The sequence below is a fragment of the Sardina pilchardus genome, chromosome 5, assembly GCF_963854185.1.
Source record: "Sardina pilchardus chromosome 5, fSarPil1.1, whole genome shotgun sequence".
In the NCBI taxonomy this organism is placed as follows: domain Eukaryota; kingdom Metazoa; phylum Chordata; class Actinopteri; order Clupeiformes; family Clupeidae; genus Sardina; species Sardina pilchardus.
In genome coordinates, this window is record NC_084998.1 from 17947898 (window position 1) to 17966076 (window position 18179).

Genomic DNA, 18179 nt, shown 5'->3' on the forward strand with positions numbered 1-18179 from the left:
CATCGGACGAAACCAATTCAAGGGAGTAGGGTTTTCTGTGGCCTACAATAACAATATGTGAGAACTGTGCTCTACAAAGTGTAGGTCATGCGCGAACCAGCTCCATGGTATGTTCGACTAGTCTGAGTGAACTCGTAAACCACAACTGTCTTGTTTTTCAGAGCCCTATGAGCACAATGTAATTGATTACAAGATAGTCATACATTATTTTAGTTGTTTCGCAGAGCCTTTGCGATGTATACCTTTTCAACAATACGCAGCCGAGAAGGCATTCCAGACAGAGATGGCTAGCTTACTTTGATGGTGGAAATGCGCACTGTTGAAAGCTTTGCCATTTTGAAACTCATCCTTTATCTGCTCAAATCATTAGCAGCAGCATCGTTATCATAATCAATCAAGCAGCATTGGTAGGCCTTAGGTCCAAGTTAGACCTATCCAGTAGCAAATCCTCTCTCTGAGTCTCTGGTAGTAGCAGTGAATCATAATGGTTAAGAGTCAGAATGATTTCTATATCATTTTGGATAGTAGCGTCTGCTTGCTAACTATAGGCAGACAGCACATCTTAACCTGCCATTGCAAGCCAATTTGCAAGATTTGTTGGAAGGATATGCAGCATGGGTGCATTGCAAATGTCCATGGATAGTGCCAAGCATTTGAGTGTATGATGACTAGCATTGCTTAGGGGGAAATCAGAAGAGTATAGAGGAAATTCTATAGGCTTTTCTTCTTTAAATTTAAGTGCTGGATTTAGTGGCCCTCTGTGGCACCGGCCATTCCCTGACTGCTAGGGCCTCAAAAACAGACGTCTGGAGGAAGTTGAATGCTACAGGGCCTGAGTCACATAGCCTACAATTCCTGTCTAGTATGAAGACTAACTAACTGTTAGTGAAGTAGGCCTAGCTTTGTTTTTGTTTTTTTTACATCTCTTGGTAACATATTTTTTGAAAAGTGCAATAAATGAAGATTATTGTATCAGATGTCATGCAGGTAGGCTATGTAAGACAATTCTTGCTAGGCGAGATGGCAAGCACAGTTGTCGGATGTATACTGTAGGCTAATTATAAGAAATAACAAAATATGATAAATTGTAAACCAGGGTTTCAAGCATTACGTAATCAATCAATCACCCACTATGTCTGAATGCACTCTTTGATCGACAAAGACAACAAAGGTAGGCCTACAGTATCCCCACACCTACACTGCACCACATCATTCTTCAGGAAGTGGAAACAACGTCGCTCTAACGAGTTACAGCCCAATGCCACAAGTTGCATGAACTTGCAAACATGCATGCATTTGGCAATTTTATGTGTTGGACAACCAATAAGATACCTAGAAGACAGTTCCCCGAACACCATCAAACATTTTCTATTTTTGTTTAGCACAGACAAACTCTACATTTAGGCCTACTGTAACTGAATATCGGAAAAGTTTTAAATTTGACCTACATTTTAGACTTTTCCATTTCCTGCTGTTAACAGAAACTATTTAGCAATTTTAAAAAAGGTCATACTTTGCTACTGAGGGAATTGGTGTAACAACAAACTGAATTTGGAAATGGAAAAAAAGACAATCTCTCTCCTTAGAAAAAAACAATCTGTGGTCAAAAAAATCTGTGGTCATCATATACATTGCATAAGCATACTTTAATGTCAGTATTTTGCATTAAGTGCAAACTTGCACCACAAATGAATAGCACTGCTTGTCTCATCGTAGGCTATTGCAATAGGCATTCCTGAGATGGTCGTTGACTTTTAGATCTCTACAATCATCCATATGATATTAACTCAAGTTAAAATGACTATTAATGCTTTCAGCCGGGCTGCCTTCTCTTGCATGTTATTAATCCTTGAGTGATTTTATGTGTTTTAAGTTGTAATTGTTTAGAAATAATATATTTTCAATGACTCTTCGAGCGTACTCAAAAGATCTACTATAAATCGTGCCTGTTACCTACTGTATGTGGTCAGAGGACCTTCAACCAAAAAACTATTTGTGGTATCTCAAAAATATTTTTTGCACAGTATATGTAATGTATTCTATTCTCAACTAGCCAGCTGAACTTGATCTTGACCATGAATCACAACTAATTTGGTCAATAATTTGTCAGATTCCTCTTAGCTTTTGATTTTGTGTCTTATTATTATAGTGTATTATCTCCTAGGCCCACAGTATTTGTAGAAGTTTCACAGTGAAGAAACGTACATAACAGCATGTTGTTTTAAAGGTTTTTAGAGGCCAGTATTTAACTTTATATAACATTTGATACAGGGTGAAGATCATGGCCTCCTGCAAAGACATTATATGCATTACCTTCTATAATCAATTTATTGAACATGTGTATGCTTGGTTGTTTTTACAAATAACAATTAATCTTAAAAAAAATATATGCAATAGCAGTTGAATTGTTCACAGTGTCTTGCAGTTTGAGTTTTAATAAAGTACAACTTAAAATATTCCTACAGAGTACAAGTCGATTATACTTTACTAAAAGGGTTGTACTTCCCCTATTAGCCACGACTGTCATCAACAGGAAACACGGGGGGAAGTCGACTTCATTCTTTCTTTTCTCAGTCTTCTGTTAACTTTTGAGTGAAGCACAAAGTAGGGTTGAGTCTGCAATCAATTCTAATTATGCCTGGATCTGAAATATTTACTGGAAACTTTCAGGATTCTTACCAACCATATGGATATATGATGATGCACTGAAAAAAAAGGATTTTTGTCCCACTTTATGTTTGACCTTTAGATGCGCATATGGTGCAATGCCGCCATTTTTCTCAATTTGTTATCTGTAACCCTCCTACTCTATTTTTGTGAGGGTGCATATGATCTAAATTACCAGTATCTAATATTTTCTAAATAGAGGCAATTTCAGCAAAGCTGAAGAACCGTTTTAGTGAGAACCTCTGGAAGGCCATGACTTGCGGATTATAACAATTGCTGGCCTTCTGGGTTTTTTGTCTTGAGTCTATCGTTGATTGATTGTTTGGTACTGCAAGGAGCAATCATGAGTTCTGAAGGTATTCCTTTGAAATCCGAGGTCATGAACTGGAATCCTTCCATTCTGGCTGGATTTTTTGCAAAAAGGGTAAGTCTATTTTTTCAAAACATTTTAACTGGTAAATGAAGTGAGAATGAACATATTAGTGTTCTTTGATCCTGACAATTGACAATCGACAATCATTGACAATATGTGATATGGCCTATATGTCAATTTGACATATTCACATAATAATATATGTTATGTGAATACATAATGAATATTATTTACAGATTTTCCCTAGAAATATTCAGATTGTTGTCTTTTCTCGTTTGAAATCCAATGGAACCCGTGTAGCACATTTCCTTAACTTTATTCACTTCCATCCATTCCCAATCAGAAAAGTAATAGGTTACATACAGAGAAGCATAGGGCACTATAACACTCCAGACATGAAGTATAGCAGGGCCAGTTCGAGCCTAGTATATTAAGATGGGCTAAGATGGGCAACATGACAAGCATGAAACTGTGGTCAAATCTAGATGGGGGAGCTTTAGGCATATGTGTTTTATTCACTGAAGAGTTTGACAACAGGTAGATGATACACCAACCAAGTTTGTTTCATTACTACTTATGGTCTAAAGATATTCTGCAGCTGTCCTCTTACTTCAAATCACCCTGTGGCACTGTTATTATAGTCAACGCTCCAATTGACCAACAATTCCAACACTCGGAATTTACTCAAGGTTTAAAGGTACTTTAGCGTACTTGTAAAGCTTTGAGTGGGAGTTTGACAGCAGAGTTTCTCAAACTTTTCGACTCCAAGGAACCCTTGTGGGGCGAAACATTTCGGAGGACTTCCTCGTAATCGTACAAATTAAGCTCAAGCCATGTATTGACTGAAGTTGTGGTGGCCAGGCTCAGTTTCGTGTTTTGTGGCAGATGTGTAACTTTGTCTTTTGAAGTAGACCTACTTGATGAAGTCGACTGACTCAAACATTTTTCCACATTCATCAGCTAGCTAACTGGCAAATAAGTCAAGCAGCAGTGGTTCTTTGTGACCTAAGTGAAGTGATTAAAGTTAAGTTAAATGTTAATGTGGTATAGGAGCAAATACACACAATTTCCTTGTTTTATTCGTGAAAAAGGTTGTCATATCTGAAATTTTAAAATGATAAACCACAAGCTTTGTCATTTAAGGCAAATTATTTTGCAGACTTCTTGGCTGTGGGTCATGCACCCTTAGGAACCACAGGCCCAGGCTATTGATTGGCTTATCAGCATTATAGATAGATAGATACTTTATTGATCTCCAAGGGGATATTCAAGAATATGAAGCTTGATGTGCATCACTGTAGTGATATTTTTGGACATCATTGACTTTTGTTGTATTTGTTATTTGTCATCGTGTTGAGGGTATAAAATATCACACACACAGAGGAGAATAGGCTGTTCATTTCAACAGTCCAACAGTCTTTTTCTTTCAGAAATAAATCAGCTTTTGTTAGATTATTATAGGCTATAGGCTACTCCATCCTGACCTAGATCAGCTGTTTCTACTAAACTCCACATAGGTATGGGCATCAAGATATGGCACATCTGAATGGCTGAGCTACATGTAGATTAGGCATTAATTAGGGCCTATGTAAGCCTAAAACATGTTATCATTCATTATAGGTTTCAGACGACAGGTGTAATCGTGTGATGTGGTGAAGATGTGACCGGCATTATGATTGGTTGCTTTAATGACTGACATTAGAAAAGGAATCAGATGTTTCTCCATTTTTTTGTTTTTTTGTGATTGAAAATTATCAATTTGATCCAAACTGTATAAGATGATCCAATGTCATTGCATGTTTGTATTTTACTTCTGAACCTATAGGCTTTGTTTGGGTGGGCAAGACACTAGGTTATTGGCATTGGAGCAAAGAAATCTAGTAGACTTTGAACTGTTTTTTCAGGTTGAAGATTTGATAATACATTGACGTGTCTATTATGACAATATTTCTAAATCATACAAAGCACAAATTACTCTGATTTAATGAAAAAGTCTTTGAGAACACTAAACAAAACCGTGGGACCATAGTCTGGTACCAGACAGTGCATCTCTTTGAGTTTTGAAGCCATGAAAATTACTTATTTTTAATGATTTCATTTTAGATATTTATAAAGATGTGTATTAAAAACATATTTCTAAAGCTATTGAGAATGACCACATGCTCAATGGTGCATTGAAAACGTTCCCTGTATATTTTGCATGTGCAGCAATTTGTTCTCTGCTATTCAAGTGGATTTGTTTTGTTGGCATTCACAGCGGGATCTGCAAGGCTGTGATAAAGTTATCATGAAGAACAACATAAATGGTCAGAGATTCTTGGTAAGTATATTACTTGACTGCTGTATTTCACTGACATATTTATTAAGAATGCAATCAAGGTGGTTTATATGTGTGAAATATATTTCAATATGTCAAGTTAAAGAAATCAGGAAGTATGAAAACAAACTGTATGGGGCTAGTCATTTCATTGCAAATATGACTCACCGATCACAGATTTGGGAAGTGTTGAATTAAAAAATACATTAAGGAATTATGGTATCTCCCTGTTTTCTAGAACATGTCAGAAAATGACTTGCAGAAATTTCCAAAACTGTCTGTGCCGTAAGTATAAGCATTCTGCTTTTGTTACAATTGCAAACTTACTGTAAGGGCAAAATGAATCAGAAGACATAAATCACATATGTTACAAAAAGTGAAATAAATACCAAATTAATCTAAATAAAATCAGGAAAACAAGAAAATATATGAATGATGACAATTGATGCTTCATTTACTAATTCAGCGTGAATGAAATCCTTCATGATGCTCATCTTGTCAAGATGCTGGCGCAGTAGTCAGAGTTTAATACTGTGAACATATCTTTCCATAACCTCTATAGACTCATCTCTAAAATCAGTCGTGAAATCAACATGAATGTGGGCAAGAGGGGAATCTTTCCAAAAAGGCAAGCAACAGTACTTATGTGGTTATGGTAAACCTTACACAGACCACATGTAATGATTTCTTTTCAATAAATTTCATTCTGAATTTTACAGACCAGGGGCGACAAAGTTTGAACAAGGTATGCTCATTTCAGGTTTCAAATGGTTTCAAGTTATATGTGCATTACTGTTCAAAAATGTGGAACCTCTGAGCAATGTCTTAGAGTTTTTTATGCTCTTGTGACTTGGTATTTGAGTTAATTATGAAGAGAGGTAGAAAGTGGTGGTGCACACCTGTGAATAATAATATCAGTAGTAGCCTGTAGTGCAGTGGTAGTGGTTAAGAAGCTGGGCTAGCATGCAGTAGCCTGAAAGGTTCAATTCCTGGCTTCCACCATTGTGCCCTTGAGCAAGGCACTTAACCCCAAGTTGCTCCGAGGACAGTGTAATCCCTTGTAATATAGTTGACATAAATTGCTTTGGACTAAAAAAGTGTCCGCTAAATGTAATGTAATGTAAAGGGGAAAGTTGCCAAGGTCCTCAGTAGGCAGATAAAAGGTTAAGTTTAATGACAGGACCACATCTTGTTCTGACCTGGGGTCCCCAGAGCACTAGCTAACTGGAAACCTCACAACTGTTGTGTAAGATTTACTTTGCGCTGGTAATGCCACCACAATTGGTGAGGCCAATAGTATGCAAATGAAGATTAAGTTGCAACATGTGTGAATTCTGAGCTCAACAATTCTGCGCCAGGTCCCAGAATTATTAGTGTGAGTGACGTCACCACTGTGTGATTCCAAAAATTTGAACAGTAGAGCACATATTTTGATATAGGCCTAATATTTGAACAAGTGTTCTTATTTATATTCATAGTTCATATTTCCTTTTAGCTATGCTAACCATTAATTCTCTTTTCTAGAATTTGTGCAACCTGTAGGGTGGGATGAAGATGAATTTGTAAGTGACTTTACAAATCCTTGCCGATGGTGATTTTTATATCTTTTGATATGACAGTTTAAACTTAAAGAAATTTGACCCACTGTATCGTTAAGTCTGTGGGTCCATGCCAGATTTAGGGTCACTGCTATCTCTGCTGATTGTTTGTAATGAACCAAAATACACCATTCAATGTATAGTTGTACCTTTTTACCTTAAGCTTTTATTTTAATTGCAGATTTTGGATTATAATAACCTGATTTAGTGAAACATTGTAAGTTTCTAAGAATTGCAGGGGTCATTTAATATCTATAGTCTCAGAAAAGGCTCTGTCAGTGTCTCTAAAGAAATGCTTTCAATCCATTTTGCTGCTCAAAGTATGTTTTCTTCCTAGCATCACTGCTGGCAAATAACCTTACGTTATGTTTCACACCTATTTTGCTACCCTTCCTGTGTGATTTATTCATAAGCCTATAGTGAGAGGCCAAAATAATGCTGTCAAGCGTATTAACTAATGCTCTGACCATTTGACTCAGAGGAAAAACGGAATTGCCCGTGTTATCTAATATTTAATGATGTTTTCTAAACAAAGTTCGGGAGGAGCCCATAGGGTTGATTGACAGCCATCACTCACCCAACTTCCGGACATAGGGTATAAAACCCTCCTTCCTTGCTGCCCCTTACGTCATGCTGGAGTTGCAAAGCCTCCCACCTCCTCCCCTGCTCCTCCATTTCACTATTAGCTCTAAGCTCCAAATGACCCCTCATCCATGGGGGGTGTTAGCGGACATCACTCACAAATGATCCGCTATTGGCATCCCAGGACAGTGGCCAGCTACCAAGCCAAACTTGCTATTCTCTGTACTCACTTCAAGCTATCCAAGGGCGAACTAGTGAATATCATATTTGTGCATTAAAAATAATCTACCTGCAACAACATGCCTTTAAAAATGATCTTGCATTTTTCTAATTTTTAATTACTATGATCTTCAGGATAGCGATGACGACTATGAATCCCCAAACTCAGAAGAAGATGGTGATGATGACTATGAGTCGCCCACAGATGGACCAGAGGACCAAGAACATGCTGACAGTGACTATGAACCACCCCCGTCAGAAAAGAATGAGACGATACATCCAATATGTGCTGCAAAGCCCATTCCAGATAGCGACTATATTGGTGCATGCCATATCCTCCTATTATAATTGTGTTTATTTCATTGTTTATGCCCAAAGCAAGCTTATCATATAGATAAAGTTAAAATATTTTTAAATGTATATGTGCATTATTGTGATGTCTGTCCAGACGACACTCGTCCTCGGAATACAGGACGCCCTCCCGTGCCTCCAGAGCGTCCAGGACCCGGTCCTGCTCTGCCTTTTCCTCGTCCAACCGTAAGGCAAAAATTATCTGCATTGTAATCCGACATCATTGTTTCTTCTTTCTCTCTGTAATTCAATGCTAGTTTTTTCAAAAGCCACAAAAATTGTCAAGACTAGTATACAGTACCATCCGCATCTATTTCACACTTTGAAAGGTACGTCCAAAGGCAGACCAGTCCCCCCAGAGACCTGTTTCTAGACCCCAGAACAAGAGTAAGTGCCACAGTATTTATGCAGTTACAAGTTTATATGTGTGTGTGTGTATTTGAATTGTATGTATACATGTGACCTGTTTTTTAAATGCTTTATCACACTCAAGTGCCCCCTGGTCCAGCTGCTCCTCGCGTGGATCGCAGTAAAAAGCCTTCGACTTTGGAGCGTGTAAGTATGGTACATCTGTATGTAATATATTCAGTGGGCTTACTGTCTAATGCTTTTTTTATTTAATAAAGACTAATGGTGCTACATTTGGTTTCCGTAGGTGGCTCCATCAGGAAGGAGGTGAGTTCGTAAATTTGAAAATTACATTTTGGAAATTATATTAATGTTTGCTCTTGCTTGTGAGGTGGCATTCATTTCAAAATGTAACAACAAAATAATTTGTTTTAGTTTACAATACAGTTTAAGGCTTAACATAGAAATAAACACAAATCTAGGCCTTTGACACTTTGACAAACGTTTTGATTATACAGCATTAGTGTAATCATTCTGACTGAATGATCTTTCACAAATGAGATCTTATTGGTGTTTTAACTGGCAATCTGAAAAACGCAAATTTTGGACAATTCTACTGGGTCTCTGGCCTTCTCCTCTGTACAGCTCTATTCTTTGTATTCCACTTTTCTGTCCCTCTAGTCTCCTCAATTATTTCTTTTGCCTCCCTATTTACGCATCTCTTTAACTTATTTGTTTTGACATTGTTTTGTCTGCCCTGCTTGCTTTCTGGGGGATAGGCAGTGATGAATTGGGGTTGAAATTAATTAACTATATTGATAGTTTAAGCTACAGCAAGGTATGTGGAACCATTATTTGAATGTATCTTGCTGAATTACAATATGTAGGCCTATCATGTAGTATGCCATAAGGACATTACACAGCAGTAAAATGTTGTATAGTGTACACTGTAAATTACAGGCCTATGCAATGTGAAGTTATGCCTATTTGTAACCACATATAAACATACAATTATTGATAAATGCCTTGTATTAAGCCAAGCCTACATCAAATACATTTGAAATGTTAGACACTTTTACTGATAGTATACAGTTCCCATTAGCTTGTTTATTTTTAACAAGCTAATGGGAACGGCATACTAGCATATACCTATATTTAGCATGTTTCATGCAATCTTTTCTCCAGATCTGTAGCTAACATGTTAGAACATTTATTAGGCCTATAGACAGTAATAATCAAAGATTCTAGAACAGAGCAAGATGGATCAGTTGCGTCAAAAGAATGAAGTACACGACAGGGCGCCATTTTGGTAAGCTCAGCAACATTTCAGACACAGTTCCAATCATATAAACCCACCTCAACAGCTGTTTTTGCCGTTGCCAGCTGTTTTTTGTTTTGTTTTGTTACTCGGTAATGATCTGGCCGTGTGAAAGGCACGATTTATTACTTTTCGGCTTACCAAAATGGCGCCCATGAAGCGTTAGAATGTACTTCAACATATCCAACGTATTCTCCGGCCAGTGATCCATCTTGCTCTGTTCTAGAATCTTTGGTAATAATCTTACGGAATGATTCACCACACTCTTATAACGAATGTGTTGGAAACAACACAAACTGTGTTGTCCCTATCTGGAACAGATAGGGACAACACACAAGCTGTGTTATTTTCAACACATACTGTGTAACAAATAACAAAAGCAATTTGTTTGAAATTATCTGGACACAGAGATGTGTTTGTTTTCAACACATTAATTTTAAGAGTGCACGTTCACAAACAAGGCAAATTAGTGCTGCTTTTCAAATTGTGCAAATTGTACATGCCCTATGGAAGTGCTGTTGCCCGACTCGTACAACCTCCCTCACAATGATGAATGATCACAAGCACACAACGTGCATTAATTTGAACCGATCGTTGGTCGCTCTTCACGCACCCTTTGTCAGTGGATGCTCTTGCTCACACTGACACACACACACACACAGCAGACACTTATTTCCGTAACGCATTCGAACAGAATTAAGAATGTACAGTAGGGTTTACCTATGCAGGTGAATATTTAGCTTCAATTTTTCTTTTAGTTCTTAAAGAACAAGTAAGTCCAGATCTCATAGCTGGCTATGGGGCCTGTTTGTATGCAAACACACGTCTCATGCGCAGTTCGAACTGCACTACAACAGAGTCAAGTATAAGCTATGGGCCCCCATGTTTTTTTCTCATGTGAATGAAGTGATGCAATGGCTCAAGCTCAGTGTAGGAAGGTACAGGGCTGGCAGTAGCACTGCTGCAGCAGAAACGTTCCCTTTGTGGACGCATCGCACGTGTAATCAGACCGCAGCAGTTCTGCAACACAGCATGTACACACGTACTGTAGGCCCCTGATGCATCCATTGGTCTCTCATACAGTAGTTTGCACACAACTAGTCACATCTGTCTCATTTGAGGCTGCATGTGGCAGATTTCCCAGCATAATACAACATTGCAGCATTATAATATCTCTACTTCAGGCCTCCTGTTCCTGATAAGGATGCATTTAGCAAACCTCCACTCCCAGGACTAGGTGTGCAGAGGAGTGTTTCAGCTGCGGGTAGAAGCTTCCCATTAAGGTTTGGCCCTCCATCTTTTTTCTATTTGCTTACTTTCCAATGACAGATTACATGCAGAGAATATTTTCTCACATAGACAACTAGATAAGAATATGGTATTTTTGTCAAGAACATTCATTCATAGAGGAAACAATATATGTCAGTAGTTGGAGGCATGCATGCAACAATTAAAAGCATGCTTTCCCCTGACATGCTCTATTTCCTTTTGCTTTACAGTCGAGTTGGAGGGGGTGCGGAGGTAAGGACATGAGCGCATTTAAACGGAAACCTTGAAATAACCATTATACCCTCCAGAGCTATTCTTGAGCAATAACACTCAAAAGGCGATGGGTTATAAATATACCACTGCTACCGGTTGATGTAATATGAAGCAGAGCAGCAAAACAATGACAATGCTGTAGGAATTTATCGAACAATGGAAATTTGAGCAGTGCATGAACGTTATACCTGAGTAGCGCTTAATTTGGCACAACAGGAAATTGTGCGTTAGAAGTGACAGGCATGTGAAGTGTGATGTGTATTCCTATTGCAACACACAAATGATGTCATGTGTAAACTATTGCAACATTTTGCCAACTATTGTGATACCTCATAAAACGTTACTATAATGTAAATGCATCAGTATAATAGCCTAATATACTTCCACTGTCAAACTACAGATTTCAGAACCACCTAGACCATTTGGTGCCAACACATTTCCCCTGCCTAGGAACCCCTCTCCTCGTCCTTCGCCACCCGGACCTCCTGGTGACAGGTGCTTTGTCTCATTGCTTTGTTCTCCAAGATGAAATTGCGCTCATCGAAAGGCCATCAGACAATGAAAATGCTCTGCATCTCTAGTAAAGCATATCTTAACATTGTGCGCTGTTCTTCCTAGGCCATCTTCTGGTGGTTCTGGTGGGAGCAACTCTCTACCCTCCCAAGGTATTGAGTGTATTTCTAATCTGTAGAAGCCTTTACAAATCCAATTATTTTCCCCCACGACTGTTTTTCTGGTAACTTCCTTTGTTGTATTTTTTACTCAACAAAGGCAAACATTCAAGGATAGGCAACCCAATGAGACCTCACGATTCAGGCCAGGTAACCTGTTGACATATTTTCAGATTAATTCAAAACAATGAGAGATCAAATTTGTCAGAGGGTCACAATGAAGAGTAAGACCATTTTGACCACCAGGTGGCAGTGTTGCACCACTTGGCTTCAGACGTGACTCAACAACTCATGAGTCATGTTTTGCTGGCTGGTTTTCATCTTAAAATGTCTTGAAGAAATAAGGTTTAAAGTAAATACTAATTCTATACATTTCCTTGTTGTATGTTTGTTCCTTGTAGGATATGGACCCGGCATGGTATCTAGGTCAGGTAACTCGTGGGCAAGCAGAGAATAAATTGCGGTCGATAAACATGGTGAGATATCTTGCACACAAGGAGTTAATTACAAACAGCAACAGCATTGTTTGCATCTAACAGACATGTGAAACATTTTCATTTTTAGGATGGTGCCTATCTTGTGAGGGACAGCTCCAAGGGTACAGCCGCCCAGCCGTACACCCTCATGGTGCTCTACCAGGACAAAGTCTACAACATACAGATTCGCTATGATGCTCAGCAACAGTCTTTCCTGCTGGGAACAGGCCTAAAAGCTACAGAGGTGCTTCATTTTAGTGTTATGTTGCTTTCCCCATTTGAATGCATTGACAATATTTTGAGGTGATTTGAGTGCATTGTGTAAAACATGGATGGATTTAGAAATATATTTAGGCTTACTGAATATAGACTGTGAGAAATCTATACTTTGTTCATTGTTTTGTTTTTGTTTCCATTTATTTCCATTAATCTGTCATATAAATAAGAAAATGTATTAGTTAAATGTCTGAAACAAACAAACTATTCAGGAATGATGGAAAAGCTGTACCTGCCATCACTCCTTCAGTATTGGCCATTATAGGTGTAGAAGCAATTCTGTATGGTTTCGATGGCCCAAACTACTGATGGCACCACCAATTCAATAGTAATACCAAAATGGCAGTGACAGTACATGTTTGTTTGTACACTTTGTTTTATTCTCTGTGTTTGCTTTCTTTCTGACAGAGGTTTCCAACTGTCAGGAACATCATTGAGAACTACAGTCAGATGCCGCTGCTTCTGATTGATGCAAAGAACCGTGGCTCAGGACAACAAAATCAGTGCCCTCTACTTCATCCTGCAGGACACTGATTCTACCCGGACCAAAAGAGCACTCAAGAATAATGAGAACTGAACAATACATCTTTTTACAAGCAGCCAGTTATACAGTATTCCAAAAAAAGAGTCCACAGCAGTTATTCATGTTAAGTCATACTTTATGGTCTATTGGATGGTTTTACAGTTCCACTCAAATTATGCTGAAATAGGGGTCTTACAGACACACGATACCCTTTTGCTTGACCCTTGTGGATTTTATGGTGGACAATGGACATCACCGCTGAAATCAAATCGCTCAAGATGACCATAGCACTGAATGGCTAATGCAGGTTCAAGCCATAGGTGGATTGCCATTTCAGAAAACTCAGCAGTTTCAGTCAAAGCGCAATTTGGATTTATGTTTTTTAAAGACCCGTTATGTATCAGTGTTAACCTTTTTGAGAAGATGATGAGATTTATGTAATTCTTCGTTCTCAAAGTTTGTGTGAAGTACTGAAGCATTGCATATCCCTCTACTGTAGTAAAGACTGAGTGTTGTACTAATTTTAATTTGACTTTAGGTATGTTTGTGTATTTGTAGCATAGGCTACTGAGAGCAAAAAAATCACAATGTTGTCATATGTTAATTCTGGTAAATATTTAAACTTGCCTGGTTACCAATTTATTTGACAAAAGCAGCCTACAATAAAGTATGACGGTTACAATAGAGTATCACAGGGGTTATTTGGGTTGTCATTCTAGTTGATGTATTGAAGAAATTTACAACCTTTCTACAACTGAAAGTCAGTTATATAAGGTATTTTAGCCATCAGTTATGGATTGACTGTTGGGGGAAATGCAGGCCCATGAACAATTCTAAAGACTGTAAATGGCACTCAAAAATGTTTTCATGTAGCCATGTTTACCTAAAGTATCCTATTACAAGGGCTGTGGGCTAATCTTCGGAAGATAAATGTCAAAATGTCAAAATCATACTGTTTATTTTAAGAATTCCATGACACATAAATCGACACCACTGGAGTGCAGTTGGTGAAAGTTTTATTACTCTTGCTTGAATTGTAAAGTTGATAAGCTATATAAACAAATATAGGACATTTAAAAATGCAGTATATATATTTAAAATAATTCCATAACTCGCTAACAGTTTTGTACCAATTGTTTAATCAATTGCTTTACTACATTTCATGAGAGTTTAAGGTGTTAGGAAATGTGGACAGAAATGGTGAGTGAGTCTGTATCTCTGCATGAAATCTTGGGGGGCTGGTGAGTTACTGTGACAAGTGGACCACTTTCAGTTGGACTGTGGCACATGTGTGAATTAGCTGAGCTCCAGGGCATGTATATGTAAATGATCTAAATTGTGCTGATAAAAGACAGGGCAGCACAAGAGTGATGTCTTTTCGGCTGTGGGCGGAGAGGATGCTAAAGATAAGAACAACAACTATCTAATTTCTTTCATGTGAGTGATTCCAAGTAAACAAATTAGCCTGCCTTTTCAGAAGGCTTGTCATGAGATATTTGATTGTATTTCAAAATTGAACTCATATAGTGTTGTAGTTACATAGTCCAGTTGAGGATAACTATTACATTACATATATTCAAAGGACACAATCTTCCATTTTGTGTTTCTGTTATTGGACAAACATTATCAATGAATAAAATCCATTATAAATATGCACAAAATAAATGAATAAAATATTTAGAAACTGAGTGGAATATTCCCTAGTAGTTTGGTAGGATTCACTCCACACCCTACGAACTCAGATGTAACAAATGAGGTGTGACACTACTCACAGACAACCAATCAGAGTGGACAGAGGCGTCGCCAAAGTTGTATAAATTACTCAGGTACAACAGGTGGCAGTTTAGGATGCAACAGACAGACCCTTCACAGCTAGGCACAGAGTCAGCACAACCAACTTAACCAGTGGTGACAGACGAAAGCATCTTTTACGGACTCGGGACTTGTTTTGTAAGAATGACATCGTATGTGCCACAGGGACTCTCTCCTACTCAGGTAGGGGCCCAGTTCCAGAACATGAGCACTCAGGAGCCGCAGGAGTTCAGCCTGTACAACGACAGCTTCTACAGCCCGCCACCTCTTCCGAGCCCGCAGCAGACCTTACCACCCACCTACGACCTTGGAGACTATGCCAGTTCAACCTCGAACCCCTACCTGTGGTTCAACAGCTCGGGGATGAATGGCATGCCTTACTTAGGTGGGCCCCCAAGGACAGCAGGTGATCCATTTGCGGGCCAGCACTATGGCATGCCAAGGCCATACCTGGGCACAGGTGCCACCGGAGGAGACCTGAGCTGGTTCTCTCTTCCCTCTCAGGAGGACCTCATGAAGCTTGTTAGGCCACCATACTCCTACTCGGCCCTCATTGCCATGGCCATACATGGAGCTCCAAACCGCCGGCTGACCCTCAGTCAAATATACCAGTATGTCGCTGACAACTTTCCCTTCTACAATAAGAGCAAAGCTGGTTGGCAGAACTCTATACGACACAACCTATCACTAAACGACTGCTTCAAGAAGGTGCCCCGTGATGACGATGACCCTGGTAATTAATCTATTAATTATTATTCTCTAATTTATACATTTTACACAGTTCAACAATCAAATTTATTGACGTTCAGCATGTTATGTTGTATTTCGAAATGACTTGTCCTCAGCACTTAAATGGTTGACCTAATGTGTGTCCTGTTTTTTCCCAACTTTTCTTTATAGGCAAAGGTAACTACTGGACCTTAGATCCAAACTGTGAAAAGATGTTTGACAATGGCAACTTCAGGAGGAAGAGGAAGAGGAAGTCCGACTCCCTCATGAGCGAAGGGGAGAACGGCAGCCCTGCTGGTCCGACCTCTGCCGAGTCCAGCCCCAAAGGCCACCTTGCCGAGGCGCACAGCCCCTCCGACAGGGGCTCCACGCCGGACTCAGTGGGCCCATCCCCCTGCCTGAAGAGCTTCCTGACCCAGATGACGGAGGTGTCATCGAGTGCAGGTACGCTAGTCGGGGACACAGTGCTCCGCCCCTTGCCCTTGGGTTTGCCTCTCGACGGCTCTCAGAGGGCCTCGTCGAGCGAAGGCTTCGGCCCGTACTCCCCCAACGCCACGGTGCCGCAGTGGGAAGCCCAGATCCCTCCGCCTACTGCACTCTCCTCATCGCCGTCACACTTCTCAGGCGTCTACACCGACTCCCTGCTCAACCACTTCGGCAGCAGCTCCTATCCAGGCCTGGAGACGACCGGACTGGTGTACCCGCGGGAAGGGACTGAGGTCTGAGGCAGGCACACGCTGAAGAGTTTTAACGGACAAACTCGAAACACAGGCAGACATGTCACGGGACAAGGCCCTCAGGGCGTTCGCCTACAGGGCATGTGAAGGGGGCAGCTCATGAGCAGACTGATAGTGGCTACCTGACTCAGCAGGCAAGCAACCTCCCCCCTTCTCGCCACTCAACTGCTGTGCAAATGCTTACACTATCTGGTCTCAGCGTCGGCTGCTGACATCATGTAATTCCAGCCAAAAAAAAAGACTGCCCGTTTACTGTTTGTTTGATGAGCACAGCTGAGATTACCACCAAAAACTGCCAGTGCTGGTGTAGTGAAATATTATGATGAACAATTACATTCATTATGGGAGAAAAATGCTAAATTATATTCTGTAATGTTGTTTGTCAGTCAGTGCAGTAGTTAGTAGATTTTGTGTTTGTGTTTTGTATTTTCTTTGTAATATATATCTATGAGCCTATATCTATGCACTGTATTTATATAGAGCTGACTGTATTTCAACAACTTGTCATCAACATTGTATAATAAAAGTGTGTTAAGACATCCAATCATGTTTCACAGTTTGATGTGTGTTCAAGTTGAAATGGTAAAGTGGCCCAAATGACAAAAAACAACACCCTGAAACCAGTGGTGTAGTCTGCGTGATACGCAGGACTACGCAATATACCCACTTAAAAAGCATCACCATCTCAGTACCCACTTAAAATAGGCAAGAATACATATTAACATTTGGGGTTGATCACAGTATACCCACTACAGTTAACTTCTACATCACAGTATATCCACCACAGCGAACTAGACTACACCACTGCCTGAAACACATATGTAGACATAAGGATACCAAAGATAATGTAACCCAATATCATACACATCACATAGAATTGAACTGAGGGTCTGTGTCCATGAAGTCAAATCTCTGCTATCTTTCATCAATACTGCCACTGATCCGCACTAAACAAGATGGCTTGCAAAAGACAAGCAGAGGAACCGTTAAACTACAGGCCAGGAGAGAGAGGGAAAAAAACAAAAAGAAAAAGGACTGGTTTGACGGTCGGAAAATCAAAATGGAACTGAACTTGTTCCTCAAGATCTAATGCAGTTCATTTACAGTGCCACCAACAAAACACTATTTGTTCACATATCATTAACTCTGCCCATTAAGGTTTTAGACTAACAAATTAATTGAAGACATCCAAACATTGATTAGGGAGCGTCAGTCTTCAGCCATGGGTGTGGTTGGGTGTGGTGTGTGGTCTCTGGATGGCCTCTTGAAGCAAATCCTTTGGACATGTTAAATTGTACAATTCACCTGCCACATATTTGTCTTACTGGAGTGATTCCCTTAATGAGAATTCAAATGAGTCACTGTCTGTCTTAAACAATGTAATGATGGTGTAATGGTTGTTAATCCTCACTGGCTCCTTGTTGTCATACTGTTTATACAGTGGCCAAAATTAACCTTAGGTGTGACAGGACCAATACACATATTTATTTTGGTTGACACAGGCTACAGTGCAATTGATTGTAAGGGACCGTAGGCTTCATAGAAGTAGAAACAGCCTTAACATTTCATTACTTCGTGGTATATATTAATAGCCTACTTGAAGAATGCTTGAATGAGGAATATCAATGTGCATCTATTGC

The 18179-nt window shown here is 39.5% G+C and overlaps 2 protein-coding genes across 2 annotated transcripts; both read left to right on the forward strand.

The window, feature by feature from the left end:
- Window positions 1-2556: 2556 nt before the first annotated feature.
- On the forward strand, window positions 2557-13953 carry lcp2a (lymphocyte cytosolic protein 2a). The gene is made up of 19 exons (XM_062536759.1): window positions 2557-3091; window positions 5298-5360; window positions 5596-5642; window positions 5920-5985; window positions 6077-6102; window positions 6882-6919; window positions 7892-8078; window positions 8205-8293; window positions 8437-8494; window positions 8601-8662; window positions 8763-8782; window positions 10958-11056; window positions 11273-11294; window positions 11716-11810; window positions 11934-11980; window positions 12087-12136; window positions 12388-12462; window positions 12551-12706; window positions 13147-13953. Exons 1-19 carry the CDS (start codon window positions 3011-3013, stop codon window positions 13270-13272), a joined length of 1407 nt encoding a protein of 468 aa, XP_062392743.1. The 5' UTR covers window positions 2557-3010; the 3' UTR covers window positions 13273-13953.
- A 1167-nt stretch (window positions 13954-15120) lies between these two features.
- On the forward strand, window positions 15121-17083 carry LOC134079551 (forkhead box protein I3-B-like). The gene is made up of 2 exons (XM_062535644.1): window positions 15121-15806; window positions 15974-17083. The coding sequence occupies exons 1-2, from the start codon at window positions 15218-15220 to the stop codon at window positions 16525-16527; spliced, it is 1143 nt and encodes a 380-aa protein (XP_062391628.1). The 5' UTR covers window positions 15121-15217; the 3' UTR covers window positions 16528-17083.
- The last annotated feature ends 1096 nt before the right edge of the window (window positions 17084-18179 follow it).

Bases quoted from the DNA above. Each gene is read 5' to 3' on its own strand.
- lcp2a (XM_062536759.1), top strand. From the start codon at position 3,011: ATGAGTTCTGAAGGTATTCCTTTGAAATCCGAGGTCATGAACTGGAAT. The intron at 5,643-5,919 runs GTAAGTATAAGC...TAACCTCTATAG, and splicing joins TTTCCAAAACTGTCTGTGCC to ACTCATCTCTAAAATCAGTC. The intron at 8,783-10,957 runs GTGAGTTCGTAA...TCTCTACTTCAG, and splicing joins GTGGCTCCATCAGGAAGGAG to GCCTCCTGTTCCTGATAAGG.
- LOC134079551 (XM_062535644.1), top strand. From the start codon at position 15,218: ATGACATCGTATGTGCCACAGGGACTCTCTCCTACTCAGGTAGGGGCC. The intron at 15,807-15,973 runs GTAATTAATCTA...TTTTCTTTATAG, and splicing joins CCGTGATGACGATGACCCTG to GCAAAGGTAACTACTGGACC.